Below are 19,755 nucleotides of genomic sequence, written 5' to 3' on the forward strand. Positions count from 1 at the left end.
GAAGATATTACCTTATACCTGTCAGAATGGCTAGAATCAAAAAGACAAGAAATAACGAGTGTTGGTGAGAATGTGGAGAAAAAAGGAACCCTCTTGCACTGTTGGTGGGAATGTAAATTGGTGTAGCCACTGTAAAAACCAAAATGGAGATTCCTCAAAAAACTAAAAATAGAAATACCATGTGACCCAGTAATTCCACTACTGGGTATTGGAATAGGTATTGGAATTGGTATAGGAAAAGATATCTGCACTCCTATGTTGATTGCAGCATTGTTTACAATAGCTAAGATACAGAAGCAACCCAAGCATCTATTGATAGATGAATGGATAAAGAAGATGTGATATACATTATTCAGCCATAAGAAAGAATGAGATCTTGCCTTTTGTGGTAACATGGATGGACCTAGAGGGTATTATGCTAAGTGAATAAAGTCAGATGGAGAAAGACAAATACCATATGATTTCACTTACATGTGTGGAATCTAAAAGACGAATAAATAAAAAGTAGAAACAGACCCATAAATGGTTCTGGTGGTAGGGGGATGGTCAAAATGGGTGAAGAGGAGTGGGAGATACTTGCTCCTAGTTATGGAATGAGTAAGTCGTGGGGTTTAAAGGTACAGCATAGGGAATATACTCAATGGTATTGTAGTAGCATTGTATGCTGACAAATGGTAGCTATACTTGTGAGTATAGCATAAAGTATACAGTTGTTGAATTACTATGTTGTATACCTGAAACTAATGTAACATTGCACATAAACTACTTCATTTAAAAAGAAATTTAGTATTACTTTGTAATTTTTACCTTATTCCGTGCCAGTGCAACACCCAAAACAATTTTGCCACTCCCCAACTTATTGTTGTATATTTTAATTCTCTATTTTTATTGACTCTACAGTTTGTTACCACTGAAAATTGAAATAACACAAAATATTTCTTTCCTGTTGTTATTTAGATTTTTACAAAGCAGGAAAAAAAAATCTAGTTACATACTCTGCCCTAATTGTTATTTATTATTCAAATCACTCAGTGTAAAGCCACCAAGCTCTTTTATATACCTTTTTCCCACAAGTTCTTTAGCTTCAATTTTTTACTTTATGTTGGATTCATCTTTTGAGTTTACCTTCCTGAAATAACACACCAAACCATAAGACAGAGTGTTTCTTGGGGCCAAATGAAAAAATAGACCTAAAGTTGTTTTTTTTTTTTTAAAGATTTTATTTATTCATTTGAGACAAAGATACAGAGAGAGAGAGAGAGAGAGCATGAGCAGGGAGAGAGGCAGAGGGAGAGGGAGAAGCAGGCTCCCCACTGAGCCAGGAGCCTGATGTGGGGCTCAATCCCAGGACCCTGGGACCACGACCTGGGCCGAAGGCAGACACCCAACCATCTGAGCCACCCAGGTGCTCCTAGACCTAAAATTTTTTAAAGTCAGTAAGACATTCAGAATATATAACTGCTTTATAAGTACTGAAATCTAAGTAGGGAGGAAAGAGAGATACGGGAAGGAAAAGGGCAATTCATGTGGCACAGGCTATTAAAAGATTGTTACTGGTGGGAGATTCTGTGTTGTGTGAATGGTCTTGGTTCTTGGATGCCCCACGAAAGATTTATATGGGAATCTGAACTCCCAATAAAACAGCCAGAGGAAAGTAGCAAGCACAAAGCAGTTTATTAAGGACAGTACACTCTCAAGATGGGAGAGTAGGCAGGCCCAGAGATGGCGACTGCACTGGAGTTAGGGATGTCTTTTCTTTTTATGTTTGCATAGGTTATGGGTCATAGCTACAGTGGTCTCTGAGGTTGTTTCCAGTCATCTAAGAGACTCCTACTGGTAGGGAGGGGGGTTTTCGGCCTTATAAGGTTCTTGCCAGAACTGTCTTGGCCATCTTCCCCCACGGGAAGGGAGGAGTCGAAACCACAGTGTAAATGTAATGAAGATGTAGGTTATTGTAGGGCACAGGCTGGAAAGAAGAACGCATACTCTGCACCTGCTGTTCTTGATCTGATAGCCCTGGGAGGTGGGAAACTATGTAACCACTGTTCACCACCATCCTTGCCTCCAGCTCTTATTTAGCTAACTGCCTACTCTATCAAAATCAGCTATCTAGTCATCTTTCACTCAATTATTTCAAGATTCATTCATATTGCTGGATGTATCAATAGGTAATACTTTTTTTATTACTGATAAGTATTCCATTGTATGGATATACCGCAGTGTATTTACCTGTTAGTGTACTTTTTGAGTTGTTTCCAGTTTTTGGCTATTCCAAATAAAACTTACTAACATTTGTGTTCAACTCTTCCTGTGAACATGTTTTTATTTCTCTTCACTAGATACCTAAGGCTATAATTGCTGAATGTATGATAAGTATATATTTAACTTTTTAAGAAACTGCCTGTGACTTACCTTCATTTTTTCAGTGTTCTTCAAGGAGCTTAAGTTCTTAAATTTGATGAAGTTCAACCTATCAATTTTTTTTAATAGATCATGCCTTTGGTTTGTATCTAAAAAAATGGTACCTAGCCCAAGGTCGCAGTATCCAGTTGTCCTACCACCATTTGTTAAAGAGTATCCTTCTCTACCAGATTCCTTTGTATTTTTGGTGAAAATCAATGTTTGTATGTGTGGGTCTACTTCTGGACTCTCTGTTCTATTTCATTGATATATGTATCTGTCTTTATGGAAGTACCACACTGTTTTGATTACTGTTAATCTTGTAATCAGGCACTTGTAAGTCTTTTATATTTTTCTTTGTCAATGTTGTGTTGGCTATTTTAGGTCTTTTACATTTCTGTGTGAATTTTCGAATTAGCTTGTTGATTTCTACAAAAAAAGCCTGCTGGGATTTTATTGAGTACATAGATCCAATCAGGGAGAATGGCGTTTTAACAATATTGAATGTTGTGATCCATGAACATGATATTTCTATTTGTTTAGGTCTTTAATTTCTCTCAGCAATGTTTTTTTGTTTTGTTGTTATTGTTGTTGTTGTTTTTTAAGCCCTACACAGGGCTTGAACTCAGGACCCTGAGATCAAGACCTGGGCTGAGATCAAGAGTCAGATGCTTAACAGACTGAGCCACCCAGGTGCCCCCTCTTAGCAGTGTTTTGTAATTTGGGGTACACTGGTCTTTCACATGCTTTATCAGATTTATCTCTATTCAGTATTTTAATGGTATTGTAAATGCTTGTACTTTCTTTTTAATTTCTTTTTTTAAAGTTATTTTCAAATATTTTATTTATTTATTTGAGAGAGAGAGGGAGAGCGAGAGAGCACAAGCAGGGGGAGTGGCAGAGGGAGAGGGAGAAGCAGGCTCCCCGCTGAGCAGGGAGCCCAATGTGGGGCTGGATCCCAACTGGGATCATGACCTGAGCCAAAGGCAGGCACTTAACCGACTGAGCCACCCGGGTGCCCCTAAAGATTTTTATTTTATTTTAATTAATTAGTTATTCAAAGATTTTATTTATTAGAGAGAGAGTGCTTGAGAGAGAGATCACGAGCAGGGGGAAGGGATAGAGGGAGAAGCAGACTCCCCACTGATCAGGGATCCTGATGTGGGACTCCATCCCAGGACCCTGGGATCATGACCTGAGCCGAAGGCACTTAACCAACTGAGCCACCCAGGCACCCTAAAGATTTTATTTTTTATTTTTTAAATTTTTAAAAAAGATTTTATTTATTTATTTGACAGAGACACAGCGAGAGAGGGAACACAAGCAGGGGGAGTGGGAGAGGGAGAAGCAGGCTTCCCGCGGAGCAGGGAGCCCCATGCCGGGCTCGATCCCAGGACCCTGGGATCATGACCTGAGCCGAAGGCAGACGCTTAACGACTGAGCCACCCAGGCGCCCCTAAAGATTTTATTTTTAAGTAATCTCTATTACCCAGTGTGGGGCTCAAAGTCAAGACCCCTAGATCAAGAGTCATATGCTCTTCCAACTGAGCCAGCCAGATGCTCCAATTTTCTGTTTAATTTCTTACTGTTCATTGCTAGTATATACAGAGAAATTGATTTCTGTTGTGGTAAATTATACATAACATAAACTTTACCATTTAAAAATATACACTTCAGTGACATTAAGTACATTCATGTTATTGTGCATCTTTCCTCACCATCCATCTACAGAACTTTTTTCGTCTTCCCAAACTGAAACACCATCCTCATTAAACAGTAACTCTTCATTCTTTGCTACCTGCAACTCTTGGCAACCACCATTCTACTTTCTGTCTTGTTACTTGACTACTGTAGATATGTTATATAAGTGGAATCCTATAATATTTGTCCTTTTGTGACTGACTTATTTCATTTTAGCAAAATGTCTTCAAGATTTACCCATGTTGTAGCGTGTGTTGGAATTTCCTTTTTAAAGCCAGATAACATTCTTTTGTGTATATGTACCACATTTTGTTTATCCATTAATCCATCAGTAGACACTTGGATTGTTTTCACCCTTGACTATTGTGAATAATACTGCTGTGAACATGGGTATACAAATGGCTATTCAAGTCCCTGCTTTCAGTTCTTTTGGGTTTATATCCAGAAGGGGAATTTGTTGGTCATATGGTAATTTTATGTTTAATTTTTTGAGGAACTGCAATATATTCTCTGGAGTTGCTGTACCATTTTACATTTCCACTAGCAATGCACTAAAGTTTCAGTTTCTCCACATCCTTACCCACACTTGTTATTTCCTTTCTTTTTTTTTATTTTATTTTATTTTATTTTTTTTTAATTTTTTTTTTTTTTTTAGATTTTATTTATTTATTTGAGAGAGAGAGAATGAGAGAGAGCCCATGAGAGGGGGGGAGGGTCAGAGGGAGAAGCAGACTCCCTGCCGAGCAGGGAGCCCGATGCGGGACTCGATCCCGGGACTCCAGGATCATGACCTGAGCCGAAGGCAGTCGCTTAACCAACTGAGCCACCCAGGTGCCCTCCTTTCTTTTTTTTTTTTTTTAAAGATTTTATTTATTTATTTGACAGAGAGAGAGAGTGGCAGGCAGAGGGAGAGTGAGAAGCAGGCTCCCCACTGAGCAGGGAGCCCGACGTGGGGCTCGATCCCAGGACCCTGGGATCATGACCTGAGCCAAAGGCACACTTAACCGACTGAGCCATTCAGGAGCCCCGTTATTTTCGATTTTGTTGTGTTTTCAATAGTAACCATCCTAATGGGTGTGAAGAGGTATCATTCTGGTTTCTATTTGCATCTTCCTAATGGTCAGTGATGTTGAGCATTCTTTTCAGGTGCTTATTGGTCATTTGTGTATGTTTTTTAGAGAAATGTCTATTCAAGTCCTTTCCTTGTTTTTTAATTGGATTTTGTTGTTGGTCTTTATTCTGGATACTGACTCCTTATATATATTATTTGAAAATATTTTCTCTCATACTGTGGGCTGTCATTTTACTCTGCTGATAGTGTCCTTTGATGCACAAATGTTTTAAATTTGGATGAAGTCCAATTTATCTATTTTTTTTCTCTTGCTTGTGCTTTTTGTGTCCTATCCAAGAAATGATTGCCAAATGCAGTGTCATGAAGCTTTTGTCCTGTGTTTCTTCTAAGAGTTTTAAAGTTTTATTTCATATATTTAGATCTTTGATCCATTTTAAGTTAATTTTTTTGTATATGGTGTTAGATAAAGGTCCAACTTAATTCTTTTGCATGTAGATATCTGGTTTCTCCAACAACAAAGCCTGTTATTTTCTAATTGAGTGGTCTTGGTACTCTTGATGAAAATAATGTGATCATATATCCACAGGATTATTTTTGGGCTCTCTGTTCTACTCCATTAGTATATACATCTGTCTTTATGCCAGTATCACACTGTTTTGATTACTGTAGTTTTGTAGTAAACTTTGAAATCGGGAAGTGTGAGAGCTTTAACTTTTTTCCTTTTCAAGATTGTTTTGGTTGTGTGGGGTCCCTTGAGATTCCATATGAAGTTTAGGACCGATTTTTCTGTTTCTGCAAAAAATGTCATTGGGATTTTGATAGGGGTCGCACTGAATCTGTAGATCACTTTGGGTAGTATTGACCTCTTAACGATATTAAGTTTTCCAGTCTGTGAACACAGAATGTTTTTCCATTCGTCTGTGTCTTCTTTGCTTTCCTTCAGCCGCCTTTTGTAATTTTCAGTGTATAAGTCTTTTGACTTCTTGGTTTATTTCTATTTTATTCTTTTTGATGCTATTGTAAATGAAATTTTTTTTTTTTTTTAAGATTTATTTATTTATTTTGAGAGAGAGAGAGTGGGGGGGGGGTAGGGGCAGAGGGAGAGAGAGAATCTCAAGCAGACTTCCCGCTGAGTGTGGAGCCCAACATGGGGCTCGATCTCACAACCCTGAGATCATGACCTGAGCTGAAATCAAGAGTTGAAAGCTTAACTGACTGAGCCACCCAGGCGTCTCTGGAATTGTTTTCTTAATTTCCCTTTTGGATTGTTCATTGTTAGTGTATAGAAATGCAATTGATTTTTCTGTGTTGAGTTCATATCCTGCTACTTTGCTGAATTCATTTATTAGTCCTAACAGGTTTTTTTTTTTTTTTGTAGACACTTTAGATTTTCTGCATATAAGATCATATCATCTGCAAATATAATTTTACTTCTTTCCAAAATGGATGCCTTTTATTTTTCTTTCTTGGCTGATTACTCTGACTAGGACTTCCAGTACTATGTGGAATACAAGTAGCAAATGCAGGCATTTTTACCTTGTTTCTGATCTTAGAGGAAAAGCTTTCAGTCTTTCACTATTGAGTATGAGGTTCACTGTGGGTTTTTCCTAAATGGCTTTTATTATGTTTAGATTGTTTCCTTTTATTCCTAGTTTGTTGAGTGTTTTTATCATGAAAGGTATTGGATTTTGTCAAATGCTTTTTCTGTATCAGTTGAGATGATCATATGTTTTTTTCCTCCATTCTGTTAGTGTGTATTACATTTGATTTTTCATATGTTTTTTTAAAAGATTTTATTTATTAATTTGAGAGAGAGGGAAAGAGAGAATGAGCAGGGGGAGAGGCAGAGGGAGAGGGAGAAGCAAACTCCCTGCTGACCCGGGAGCCCGATGTGGGGCTCAATCCCAGGACCTGGAGATCATGACCTGAGCCCAAAGGCAAACGCTTAACCATCTGAGCCACCCAGGCACCCCTGATTTTTCGTATGTTCAGTCATTCTTGCATTCCAGGAATAAATCTCACTTGGTCCTGGTGTACAGTCCTTTTAATATGCTGCTGAATTTGGTTTGCTAGTATTTTGTTGGGGATTATCTGCATTAGTGTTTTTAAGGGATATTGGTTTGTGGTTCTCTTGTCTTGTGTTGTCTGGCTTGGTATCAGGGTAATGTTGGCTTCATAGAATAACTTAGGAGAAATACAGTTGATTCTTGTATATTGCTCTTACACCTACAACCTTGCAAAACTGAATTATTAGTTCTAGTTTTATGGCTACTGTATAGATACAGGTGGAACAGGGACCCACATCACTTGGCTATACAGCAAATACCTGGCTTCCAGGTTGGGGCTGAGGCAGATGATCACTGGTTACGGGGAGTTGTTATGGTATCAGAAGCTGAGTCCCCTTTTCCCTTTGAGGTTATCTAAGTCTCAGAAAACTTGACACTATGGGCAGGTGAACATGTGCTTAGACAAGGCATTCTCTTCTGAAAATGGTATGTCTTAGTTATATACAGATTAGATGGGGATGGGATTTCTCATTGAACTTAATAAAAAGTATATTAATAACAACAATGGTGGTGCTATTGATAATGAGCTTTCAAGGGACATTGAAGGATTGAAGCTAGGGAATAAAGGGAAACCAGGCCAGTGATATTTCATTGAAGACAAGGAAAAGAGTATCCAAGATTTATATTCCTTTGTATAAATCTTGGGGTATATATTATTTCTTAATAATAAATCCTGATTAGGGAGTTACTCTGAGTTTACTGTCTTCCATATTGCATAATTGCCTAAGGTGATCAAACCATCTGAAATCCTGAATCATCACTTAAGAATCTGAATTTTAAATACTGTTTCTTTTTTTTATATTATATTTCTTTTTTTATTATTATGTTCAATTAGCCAGCATATAGTATATCATTAGTTTTTGATGTAGTGTTCAGTGATTCATTAGTTGTGTATAACACCCAGTGCTCACCACATGTGCCCTCCTTAATACCCATCATCGTGTTACCCCATCCCCCCACCCCCCTCCCCTCTGAAACCCTCAGTTTGTTTCTAAATCCTCTTTCTTTTTAACATCCTTAATATTGGTCCCTTCCTGATTATTATTTTCATCTAAACCTATACATGAAATTATATCAGTTTTATGGAGTTCCTTTACTTATTACAAAAACTTGAATGCATGTGATTAATTATAAACTATATTTTTCCTGTTTTACTTGTTATATTTTTTGTGTTTATGACTTATTAATGTTTTTGGAGCTTGCACCCATTTAAAAACAGTTCTTGAAGTTCTTGAATGAAGCATCTCAGTAGAAACTGAAGATGGCTTTGTGGACAATATTGTTAGGACACCATGTCCTAAATGTACGTATCATAATTATGTTTTTTGAAAAATTTCTTACAGGCAAAATGTCAGCATTATAAGGAAAAACGAATGGAGCAACAAGAGACTATTGCTTCTTTGCAAAAGGATATCTATAGATTAACAAAGGAGGAGGAAGAGCGCATTGTCACTCAAAACAGAGTGTTTGCTTATCTCTGCAAAAGAGTTCCTCATACCATCTTGGATAGACAGTAATGTTTCCTATATAAACTGATACGTAGCTAGATTCACTATCATTTTTTAAACAGATTTTATGCTTGGGAATGGTTATATCTCTTATAAACTGGAGGAGTCTTCCTTTCACTCTTCTCTGCTGCCCCCCCACCCCGTCCCCCCAAGGAAGAAACTAGTCATTTGGCCTGGAGAAGTTCATGCTAGATTTTGCTTCCTTACTGGGTCATTTAATTTATTCCTTTGTCTCCTCTATTTCTCTAAACTGGAAGTTAGAGCTAAATTCAGATACAAATATTTTTTGGCAAAATACTTCATAGGTGGTAATGTATGCTTCTAACTGTAACATATCAGGAGGCACGTATTGTCTAGTTGACTTACTCTTAAGGATGCTAAGATTGTTCAGGGGGTTAAATAGTAATCTGCTCCTTCCACTATAAAATTCCCCATCATTCCTTCATCTAATGGTTTACCCAATTGATGATTTTGCAAGATGGTGAGTTTTCAGTTCTCTTGTCGTCCCCCCCCACCCCTGAATTCTTCCATTAAAAAAAGCTTTTCCTCTTGACTAGGGGCTGTTTGGTTGCCCTATGTGGTTTGTTACAGGGAAGGTAGAATTAATGCTCAGTTCTTTCATTTTAATTCCCACTCTTTAGAGTAAGGAGTTGATGCCCTTACGATTTCCAGTGATAAGCAATACGATTTTTTGTTTGTTTGTGGCTATCCTCTCTTTTTTCAAATGTTATTATTAACTCCTGGATTTTAATGATCATATTATTCTGTCTTTGGCCAGTGGGAACTTCTTCATGTTGGTATTATACACTTTTGACCCAACCTCATTAATCTTTGTTGGATTTCTTACTTTTAGGCAGAAGGCATATTTTATACATTTTTTTTTTTTTTCCCCAGAGCTCTTTTGGGGATGAATTCAGATATTTGTTAAAGCTAACACTAAACATTTAGAATTAACTAAATTAAATTTAAGATTAATTAATTAGATATTTCTTTTAGTCAGGAATGGTTTTTAGAGACCACAGTTTGGTGTTGGGGTTGCTTGTCATGCTTATAATGTTTATTATGTTGTCATTGGTTTAGGACTTTTTAGAAGAGTACAAGGAATTATGTATATTTCTGGGAAAAAACAAATCATTAATTTTTTTCCAGCTGAAGTTAACATTACAGGATTTTTATTTAAACTCTGATTCTATTGTAACTTTCCTTTTATACTAGAAATCCTTATTCCTAAGAACAACATTATATAAATATTTATTTGCTTTATTATATAACATATAAAAATAGCTTCAAAATAATACCATAATTACTGCTAACAATAAGTCTACTTTATGAAATTTAAATTTCTTTGCAATTATCTTTGACATTAATAATATATTATAGGATACAAATACAGTGTTCTAAAATATCTTGAAATATTTCTTTGTATGTTTGTGTCACCAAATTAATATACAGTTAGATATGTTTCAATTTGTTTTCAATGTTTAGGGATTGCTTTTTTATTTTCCATTTGCTTTTGAATATGTAAGACATTGATACAATTCCAAAGTCAAAAGTAATTATTTATATTCAGAAAAGTTGTGTTTTCATTTCTGTCCCCTTGACCCCATTCCTTACCTTCCCCTCTAGGTAATTTTAAATGTTTTGTGTTATCTTTAGCAAATACAAGCAGTATGGATATTATATTCATATTTCCCCTTTTTGTATAAAAGGTAGCACCATGTTTTTTTCACTTAATAGTATAAACTAATTACATTCTAACTAGTCTTAAGTATTTACATAGTAGGACTGGGGATCTTTACTAACTAGGTATTTCTATTTTACTATAAAAATAAATGAGGTCTCATATAAATTAAAAACAAGTTAAGACTATAGATTTTGATAATTATTTAAGAAAGAATACACACATATAATTTTCATCCTTTTGAAGGAAGAACAAGGACAAAAATTTAAAAATTACAATTAAAATACCATAAAAATAGAGATAAGTGTGAATAAATTTTGAAAAGGGAGAAGCAGAGAAAGAAAAATAAGAGTAAGGAAGAACAAAAAGAAGGAAAGAGAGACAATTACAGTGGGAGAAATAGGGGAGTAAGAGACATGGAGGAAGGGGAATGAAAACAAGTACAAAAACCAGCCAATTTGAGTGAGTCAGACAGTGAGTAAAAGAGAAGCATTGAGATAACTTATCATGTACCATATGAAGTCAAGCTATTCAGTTGTGAATTTATCTGATGACCTAGAGATTCTCTATTCGATTTGATTTTTAATAAAGCTAATTTTCAGTTTGAGACACAGAACTTAAAAATTGTGAATTAACCTTATTAGAAATACATGAGTTGTAACTACTACAACTATTGTTAAAAGTTAGAAAGGCAAAAAAAAAGTTACAAAGGCATTGGGAAAAACAATATAGAACATACACAGATGAGTAAAACTATGTTTCATGCCATTTATGGATCTGATAGTCTAACTGGGTAGATAGACACATACTGAGGTAAGTAAAATACAAGGCAGATAGTGGTATGTGCTACAGTGATGGGGCAAATAGGATACTAAGTGGGCATGACAGGAGAGATTCGTTTCCTTTGAGGAATATGGTAATGACCAGAAAGGCTTCATGAAGGAGATAACTTACAAACTAGATTATTAGGAACTATAGAATTTTAGTAGGCAGAGGTAAGGGAAAGGTTTTTTTTGTTTTGTTTTGTTTTAAGATTTTATTTATTTATTTAACAAAGAGAGAGATAGCGAGAGCAGGAACACAAGCAGGGGGAGTGGGAGAGGGAGAAGCAGGCTTCCTGCTGAGCAGGGGACCCGATGCGGGGCTCCATCCCAGGACCCTGGGATCATGACCTGAGCCGAAGGCAGACGCTTAATGACTGAGCCACCCAGGTGCCCCAAGACCCCAAGATTTCTGATCAAAGAGATTAAACCCAGAGATAGAAAGACAAGTTAATAATCTCTTGTAATAGCCAAGGTTGGAGATTGCAAAGGCCTGAATTAGGGCCAAAAGAAAGGAGAGCTATTGATAAGATAGGAATTGTCAAGACTAACTGGCTGTAGATACTGAAAGAAGGACAGGAGTCAAAGATAGCCAGATTTCAAGCTGCGTTTGGGGAAGAGGGATGGAAAATGATGAATTCATTTATGGACATGTGCTTAGGCACCTTTTGTCAGCCGTGTAGAGATATCAGGCCTGTAGTTAGAAGGGTCAAACTCCAGAGAACTTCCATATTTCAGATAAAGGAAGAAAGTAGGCAGAAGAGGAGTTACATTTGGATGTCAGAATAACTAAGGAACAAAAGTATTTCAGGAAGGAGAGGTGATAAGAAGTGTTACATGCTTCCTCATCAGTGTTTGCCTTCTCACTGTCTTACTCAGAATTCTCAGTTTGACACACAATTAAGTCCTCCCTAAAAATTTATTTAATTTATTCGGTAACAATCAGAATGAATGAAGTTTGCTGTGAAGGAAAAGATAGAGATGAAATGGTAGTGTAAGGGGGGTAGTCGGGGGTGAGAGGGTTTTTGAAGGATATAAAGGAAATTAAAGCATTTTTACAGGATAATATGAAAGCTGGTATGTGTTGAGATGGAGAAAGATTGAGAGAAAGAATAATCCAGAAAGTTGAAATATTAAAAGCACAATTGGTTGAATTAGCTCTGAAAAAAAGAGGAAGTTTCCCAAGATGGGGAAATAGTATAAATTCTTGCTTTAAGAAGAATAACATGTGAGGGCGCCTGGGTGGCTCAGTTGGTTAAGCGACTGCCTTCGGCTCAGGTCATTATCCTGGAGTCCCAGGATCGAGTCCCGCATCGGGCTCCCTGCTCAGCGGGGAGTCTGCTTCTGCTTCTTACCCTCTCTCCTCTCGTGTTCTCTCTCTCATTCTCAGATGAATAAGTAAAATCTTAAAAAAAAATTTTTTTTTTCTAAAAAAAAAAAAAATAACATGTGGAAACATAGTGTTATTTTTTTCTTTGAGGATTTTTTAATTTACAAAAGCAGTACAGGTTTATAAAATTTCAAACAATATAAAAGCATTAAAGTAAAATATATCTGCTTACTCCTCCTATTTCCCATATTCCAGAGATAATCACTTTTGATAGTTTGGTTTGTGTCCTTCCTAGTGTTTAACAATAGGAGTGCCATTGACATTTTGGGTGGGATGGTTCTTTGTGTAGTATAGCTGTCAGTTTGTTGATGAACTTTTAGCATCCTGTGCCCTCCCCAACTAGTCAGTGTGACAACCAAGACTATCCCCTAGGTTATGGTATTATCACCCAGTTAAGAACTCACAGAGTTTTTATGCAATACAAATACAACTTCACATACAATTACTTCTTTTTAAAACAAAAATAGAGGGGCGCCTGGGTGGCTCAGTTGGTTAAGCAACTGCCTTTGGTTCAGGTTGTCATCCCAGGGTCCTGGGATCAAGCCCCACATCGAGCCCCAGGGAGCCTGCTTCTCCCTATCCCTCTGCAGCTCCCCCTGCTTGTGCTCTCTCTCTGTGTCAAATAAATACATAAAATCTTAAAAAATAAATAAATAAAACACAAATAAAGTAATACTCTACATTTGGCTCTTTTTTTCCTTATCAATTTTTATTAGGACATACAAATTTACATATATTATTTCTTCTACACTTCATTGTCTTCCAAAGAGTGGATGTGTCATTATTTATTTAACTTTTCTCTTATTGAAGAACATTTACAACATTTACAATGTTTCTGGGTTTTCACCCTTGTAAATAATGGTGCAGTGAACAACTTTGTTCATTTTGAGTTATAAGTTCGAACAAATATTTCTGTGGAAGCAGTTGCTAGAGGTAGAACTGGGACAAAGAAAATATTCATTTAATATGTTGAGATATAATGTTTGTGGTTATTTTAAAATCCATACTTCAAAATTAAAATATATGGCTTAGTATAATACTTCTGACAAAAATCATTTAAATTTTTTTTTAAAAACTTGCTAGATAACCTGTACCTTTATTGCTGTAATTTGAAATTATGTAGAGAGAATAGTATAGTAAATGGTCCAATTCCACATTTTGAAAATTTAGTTTATCTTCTGTTTTCTAGGTTGCTTTGCCTAATTGATTACTATGAATGTAAAATTAGAAAATTGCATAAACAAAGGTAAGTGTAATCCTGTTTACAATTTTTAAAGTTAATTACCCAGTCATGAATCACACCAAAAGTTTTTATAGTCTTTTGAAACTTTAAATATGCTTTGGAAATCTACCTAATATGTAACTATGAATTTCTTTTTTTATAAAGATTTTGAAGACTTTTACTTTTTATGTTAAAATGTATTGTTGCATTCATTTTAAAATATTCATATTTAATAATCACCAAAATATTTGTCACAGAAGAAATAGTATTTGTTTTAGTTTGTTGAAGCATTATAATTTGTCTACTGTTGTCATCTAGCCACTGGACAGTTACTGAGTATATCCACAGACTGCATAGGATTAGACTAGCTGCCCACCGAAGTGCACCATAATTAGTGTGCAGATTTATAGGAGATAAAGACAAACTGTCTTAGTGAAAAATCAAACATATAGAGTAAAACACACTTGTCACCTCTGATTAAAAAAATAAGGGTAAAGATAAAGATAATGGTCTTTGATTAACCTAAAATAACTGAGGGATATCTAAGGCCAAATAATCCAAATAATGCTTTAAGGTCATTAAAACAACTGTTTTGTTTCATTGTTTATAGATGGAATAATTCTTTTAACAAATATTTGAGCACCTACCTCGTGCCATGTTGTTTTAGGTACTTAGGATACCGTAATAAACAATGCAGATAAATTCTCCATTTTTGTCAGGTGTACATTCTTGTATTCTCTCCCCAAGAATAATGACTTTCCAGAAACACAGCAGGACAAATGGCAGAGCTGTGCTGGTTGCTGATTCCTTCTAGCACCTTGGGGACTCTAAAAAAACAAAAACAAAAACAAAAAAACAACCAACCAACCAACAAAACCCAGCATGCAGGGGAGAAAGAAGTGAAAAAGGGAGGAAGGGAAGACAAGAAGAGTACAACTAATGATAGAGCAATTCCTTGTTTCATTCTATTCAGAAAGTAGCATTATATCAAGTAACTTCAGAGACCTCCTGATTTCCAAATGAAACTGTGTCTTTTTTTTGATAGGCATGGTGTTAGATTCTACAGAGATGAGACAAAGTTTTGGATATGATTCTTACCTTCTAAGATTTTACAGTCTAGTAAGGGAGATAAAATGTAAACACATTAATAATTAAGAAAAATAATAGGAGATTAAAACACACTAATACACATAATGTCATTATAGAGTAATTATTAAAAATTGTGCAGACAGTAATATAGGAGTTTAGAACAAGAACAAAATAGTTTTGGGTGGAGTGACCAGAGAAGCCTTTACAAAGCAAATGAGGGTTGTGCTTGAGCTTGAAGGATAAGTAAAATTTGGGAAAGTAGAAAGGCAAAAAAGGTAGTCATTTTAGACCGCTTGGATGCTATGAGCAAAAGTGCATAGATACGAAAGTGTAGTTTTTTTATGGCACTGTGATTAAACCAGTTTGGCTGGAGTTCAAGGCATTTGTTGGTATATTATAGATAGACGTAGTAATCTATAGAGAGCAGTCTTTCACATACTGGACCAAGTAGGCTGTAAATGAATGAGAAGGCATCATTTGCCTTGGAAAGAAGGAAGACACTTTTTCCTTTAATACAGAAAAACTGGGTGATGAGGTTATAGATATGTAGATTAGTCAGGATTCTCAAGAGAAACAGAACCAATAGGATGTACATTTATATGGGTAGAAAAATTTAATTTAAAGGAGTTGGTTGTAATTGTGAGGCAGGCCTGCAGGCCAGAGACCCAGGGAAGGGTTCCTTGTTGTGGGTCTCAGTCTTTGTTCTTAAGGCCTTTAATTGCATGAGGCCTACTCACATTATGAAAGATTCTTTACTTAAAGTCTCTTGATTTAAATGTTAATCATATCTAAAAAATGCCTCATAGCAATATCTAGGCTGGTGTTTGACCAAACAGCTGGGCACCAGAGCCTAGCCAACTTGACACTAAAATGGATAGTCATAGTATGTAAGAGTAAAGAGAAGGTAAATGAAGACTTTAATGGCTTGAAAGGTTGCACACTTAAGCTTACACAATCAAGAAAATAATGAAAGTGAGTGCAGCAGGCGAGGTGAGGACTGTGGCAAACTGGCCGGCTAGCTACCATCTGTCTGAAGGGGCCGGTACTGACACACTCTCACCAGCTGATACCTTGTAAGAATGTGAGTCAGGGTGGCTAGATTTGCTGGGTTGTCGAGATTTATAAATGAAATCAGGTTTTTAATACTCACAATTAATGATTTAAAAAATATTTTATGGTCCACAGAGAACAAACTGATGGTTGCCAGAGAAAAGGGGAGTGGGCGGTGGCCAGAATGGGTAAGGAGAGAAGGATATGAGGCTTCCACTTATGGAATGAATAAGTCATGTGAATAATAGGGAAAGCGTAGGGAATATAGTCAATGATATTGTAATAGTGTGTGGTGATAGAAGGGAGCTACACTTGTGAGCATAGAGAACATACAGAGAAGCTGAATCACTATGTTGTACGCCTGAAACTAATGTAACATTGTATGTCAACTGGAGTCATAAAAAATTTAAAAAGAAAAAACAAAAATATTATATGGTCCAAACAATATCAATTGCAACCTTTGGGCTATGTCTTTAGTAAATTCTAATCTAGATTTAGGTGTTTGCAAACTTTTCTGTAATGGGCCAGACAGTAAATATTATAGGCATTTTAGGCTGTATAATCTCACAACTCTTCAAGCCTGCTCTTGTAGCACAAAGGCAGCCACAGGTGATATGTAAATGAATTGGCATGGCTGTGTTCTGTAAAACTCTAATTACAAAAATCCACAGCCTGCATGTAGCCCACAGGCAGCAGCTTGCTGATTGCTGACTTGATATATGATGGAGTTTGGGTTTTTAGTAAAAGTAGAGAAGATTTAGCATAGCCATCATTTGAAATCCGTCATGTGGGATATAGTATGAGAAGTTGCCTCTGAAGTTGTGCAAAGTGGGGTTCTCTGACTATAAATGATAAAAGGATTGAGTCCATTTTGGGGAGGAGTGTTGAATTTGGTTGAGGAATGAGAACGTTGGCAGAAAGGAATTCCCTTTTCACTTAGCAATCCTGTCATCACTGGCCTAGCTGAAGTGAGATAGTTTGGCTTATAAAAACCTTGCTCAGGCCAGATATTTGGATTGAATGTCTCTCACTAAGGAAGAAGGAGATAGGAAGAAAATAGGAGCTACATTATAAATAATCTTACAGATGAAAAAATTAGAAGTCATTTATACTTTGCAATGATGAAGAGTCTCCAAAGAGGAGGGTTTTTCAGGGTTCACTGACTTTATAGACCCCCATAGTCTCCTTTCTAAGAGTGAGTACAAACTTGATAGTGAGATTGTAGCAACTTCAAGGTGAATTTTGAGATCTATAAATAGGGTATTATTATCACTTGAAGGAGCAGGAGTAGTGTAAAAGGAGGGTATGATTGATAAGTATTACATTACTAAAGAAAAGAAGATGAAAGAGTTGAGAGATGAAAGAGCTGAAACAGGAGAGAAAATGAGGGATTTGGAGGCCTACATAGGATACACAGGAAGCACAGGAGAAGGAGGTATGTACCTGTAGAGGTAGGGGAGCAAGACCAAGGGAAGAAGACAGATGGGACAGGGCCTCTTGCAGAGGCAAAAGCCCCTGCTTAACGCCTGTTTATTAAGCGCAGTGTTGTCTAAAGTTTTTCTCATTATGAAACACAAATATTGATGTTTTTGTACCACACTTGGGGTACACACAAAGCTGCAATCGGGAGTGCCTGGTTCAAGAACTCTGACTACCCTAAACCCTACCCAGTTGTCCTGAGGCCTGAGGGGGATGAATATCTTGCCATATCTATAACTCTTTTGCACAGCACACCTATGGTACACTATCTGGGGACTCTAATTTAGGGCACAGGTTTGGGAAGACTTCCAGAGGGTCTTGTGAAGGGAGTTTCAGAATACTATGGACTGGTATTACTTTCTGTCTCCATATATGAGCAAACTCGGGAAGGAAGCAGCAATCAAGGCAGTAGAAATGTGAATACAAGAGTTAACAAGTTGGATGTCTTAGAAAACTGCAAATGTGCTATAATCTCTGAAACAGAGGAAAAGTACATTTTAAAATGATAGGCTTTCAGCTATGTAATTTTACTTTTTTTTTTTACCCAGTGTTACTGCATCAATATAGATTACATGAAATATATTGCTAGTTATTTCTGTTAGTATTTCCCTGACTTGGTGGATACGTTGAAGAGCCAAGGAAAGTAACATAAGAATAAAACCTATTAGGCTCACATTTTCTTCTGAGATGTCAGAGACACTTGAAAAATTACCCTAGGGAAAATGGTTCTATAGTGAATTAGTAGTTAAGTGAAGCTCCCTTGTTTAATTCCATCTTTCTCTTTAGATAGAAATTTTAAAAATGGTCTTGGATAATGGAAGCAGGTAACTTTGGAAGTTCATTTCTGATTTCCTGGACATGAGTGCTTTAATATATTTTACTTACTTTTAACACCGATCCTGTGAGGTAGATGTGATAGATACTTCTCTGACAGAAGACAAATTCTGAGAGATTGATCTATTCAAATAGCATCGGGTTAATGGTGTCAGGACTTGAATTGGGACTATTAAATCTGTTGCCTCGTCTACTCATACTGTGTATTTTTTTCGTATAGGTTTTTTGGTGACCTGAAAGTACTAGAAAGAAAAAACAGTGTGCTTTGTTTCTTTATTCATTCAAAAAGTGGTTTTTTCACCCCCTTTATGCCCCATACTCTTCTAGGCAGTTGAGATGCAATGGTGAACAAAACGAAGTTCTGGTCCACATGGATCTTATGTTTTAATTTAAGGTGATAGTGAACAGATATGTACTGTAATACTGGGTAGTAGTATGTTCTAGTACCATTCTCTCTGAGAACAAGTAGGAAATTTGGCTTAAATTTTAATTCATGTTTAGGTTATCAGACATTTATTGGGTTGATTTTTGTTAGCTGTATTTTTCCCTTTGAAGATAGATTTTTCATAAGTACGCACTATGTATCTTTTCACAGGCAATATAAAGAAAATGAAAGTCCGTCAGAAGAAGAAAAAGACTACAGAAGTTTTGATGCCTCACCAACTTATAAAGGCCTTCTAATGGTAAGGGGACTACAAGACTAATTACTTTTTTATAAAGTAAAATAATAATCTAGGAAGTAAAATAGTAATCTAGGAAAGTTAACTACTTTTCTATGAAATGTGTTGAAGTCATTACAGAATCAACTCAAGGAATCGAAATCCAAGATTGATGCACTTTTAAGTGAAAAGCTGAATCTCCAAAAAGATTTGGAAACCAGGTGAGAGAAACTTAAGTAATCTTTATTTAACTTTTAGAAAGTAAACACATATTGGAATTTGGGGTGTTAAATGAATCTTTCCAGCTCCTTTACTGTAAAACTAATCTTGGAAACCTCATACTTTTTTATAATCATTTTAGTTAGTTGTATCTCATATGATGCAAGGAACAAGAACACACGTAGGTAGGGAAGGGAAGTGAGAATATAGGAGCCCACATTGAAAAAGATAAAACTGGGTGGGAACGCAGAGTAGATTCAGATTTATATCAGCAGGTTTCACATTCCCAAATTTCTTTATAATGTCTTACTATCTTATCCCTGTGTTGTGAGAGGAGAAGAAAACTAAAAAGTTTAAATGTCATACAACAAGGTATATTTATATGTAGCATGCCACCACAAAAGGATGACATTCTGTACATTGACAAGGAATAATAAGGAACGAACATTGTTGAGATTTTTTTCATTTAACAAGTGTTTGTTGAGTACCTCTTATAAGTTAGACAGTGGTCCTAAGCTCTGGGGTAATATAATGACCAAAATAAATAACTTGTTCTCATAAAGA

General features: G+C 36.2%; 1 protein-coding gene across 5 annotated transcripts in view; it reads left to right on the top strand.

Moving 5' to 3' along the window:
• Positions 1-19,755, top strand: part of CEP70 (centrosomal protein 70) — a 105,808-nt gene that overhangs the window by 55,851 nt on the left and 30,202 nt on the right. For all 5 annotated transcript variants that reach the window (XM_032408613.1, XM_032408612.1, XM_032408610.1 and 2 more), the window contains 4 exons: positions 8,583-8,752; positions 13,829-13,885; positions 18,909-18,996; positions 19,105-19,193. In XM_032408613.1, coding sequence (XP_032264504.1) covers positions 8,583-8,752; positions 13,829-13,885; positions 18,909-18,996; positions 19,105-19,193 — 404 coding nt within the window. The remainder of the gene's footprint in view (positions 1-8,582; positions 8,753-13,828; positions 13,886-18,908; positions 18,997-19,104; positions 19,194-19,755) is intronic.

Source organism: Phoca vitulina, unplaced genomic scaffold (assembly GCF_004348235.1).
Source record: "Phoca vitulina isolate PV1807 unplaced genomic scaffold, GSC_HSeal_1.0 scaffold10, whole genome shotgun sequence".
Lineage (NCBI taxonomy): Eukaryota > Metazoa > Chordata > Mammalia > Carnivora > Phocidae > Phoca > Phoca vitulina.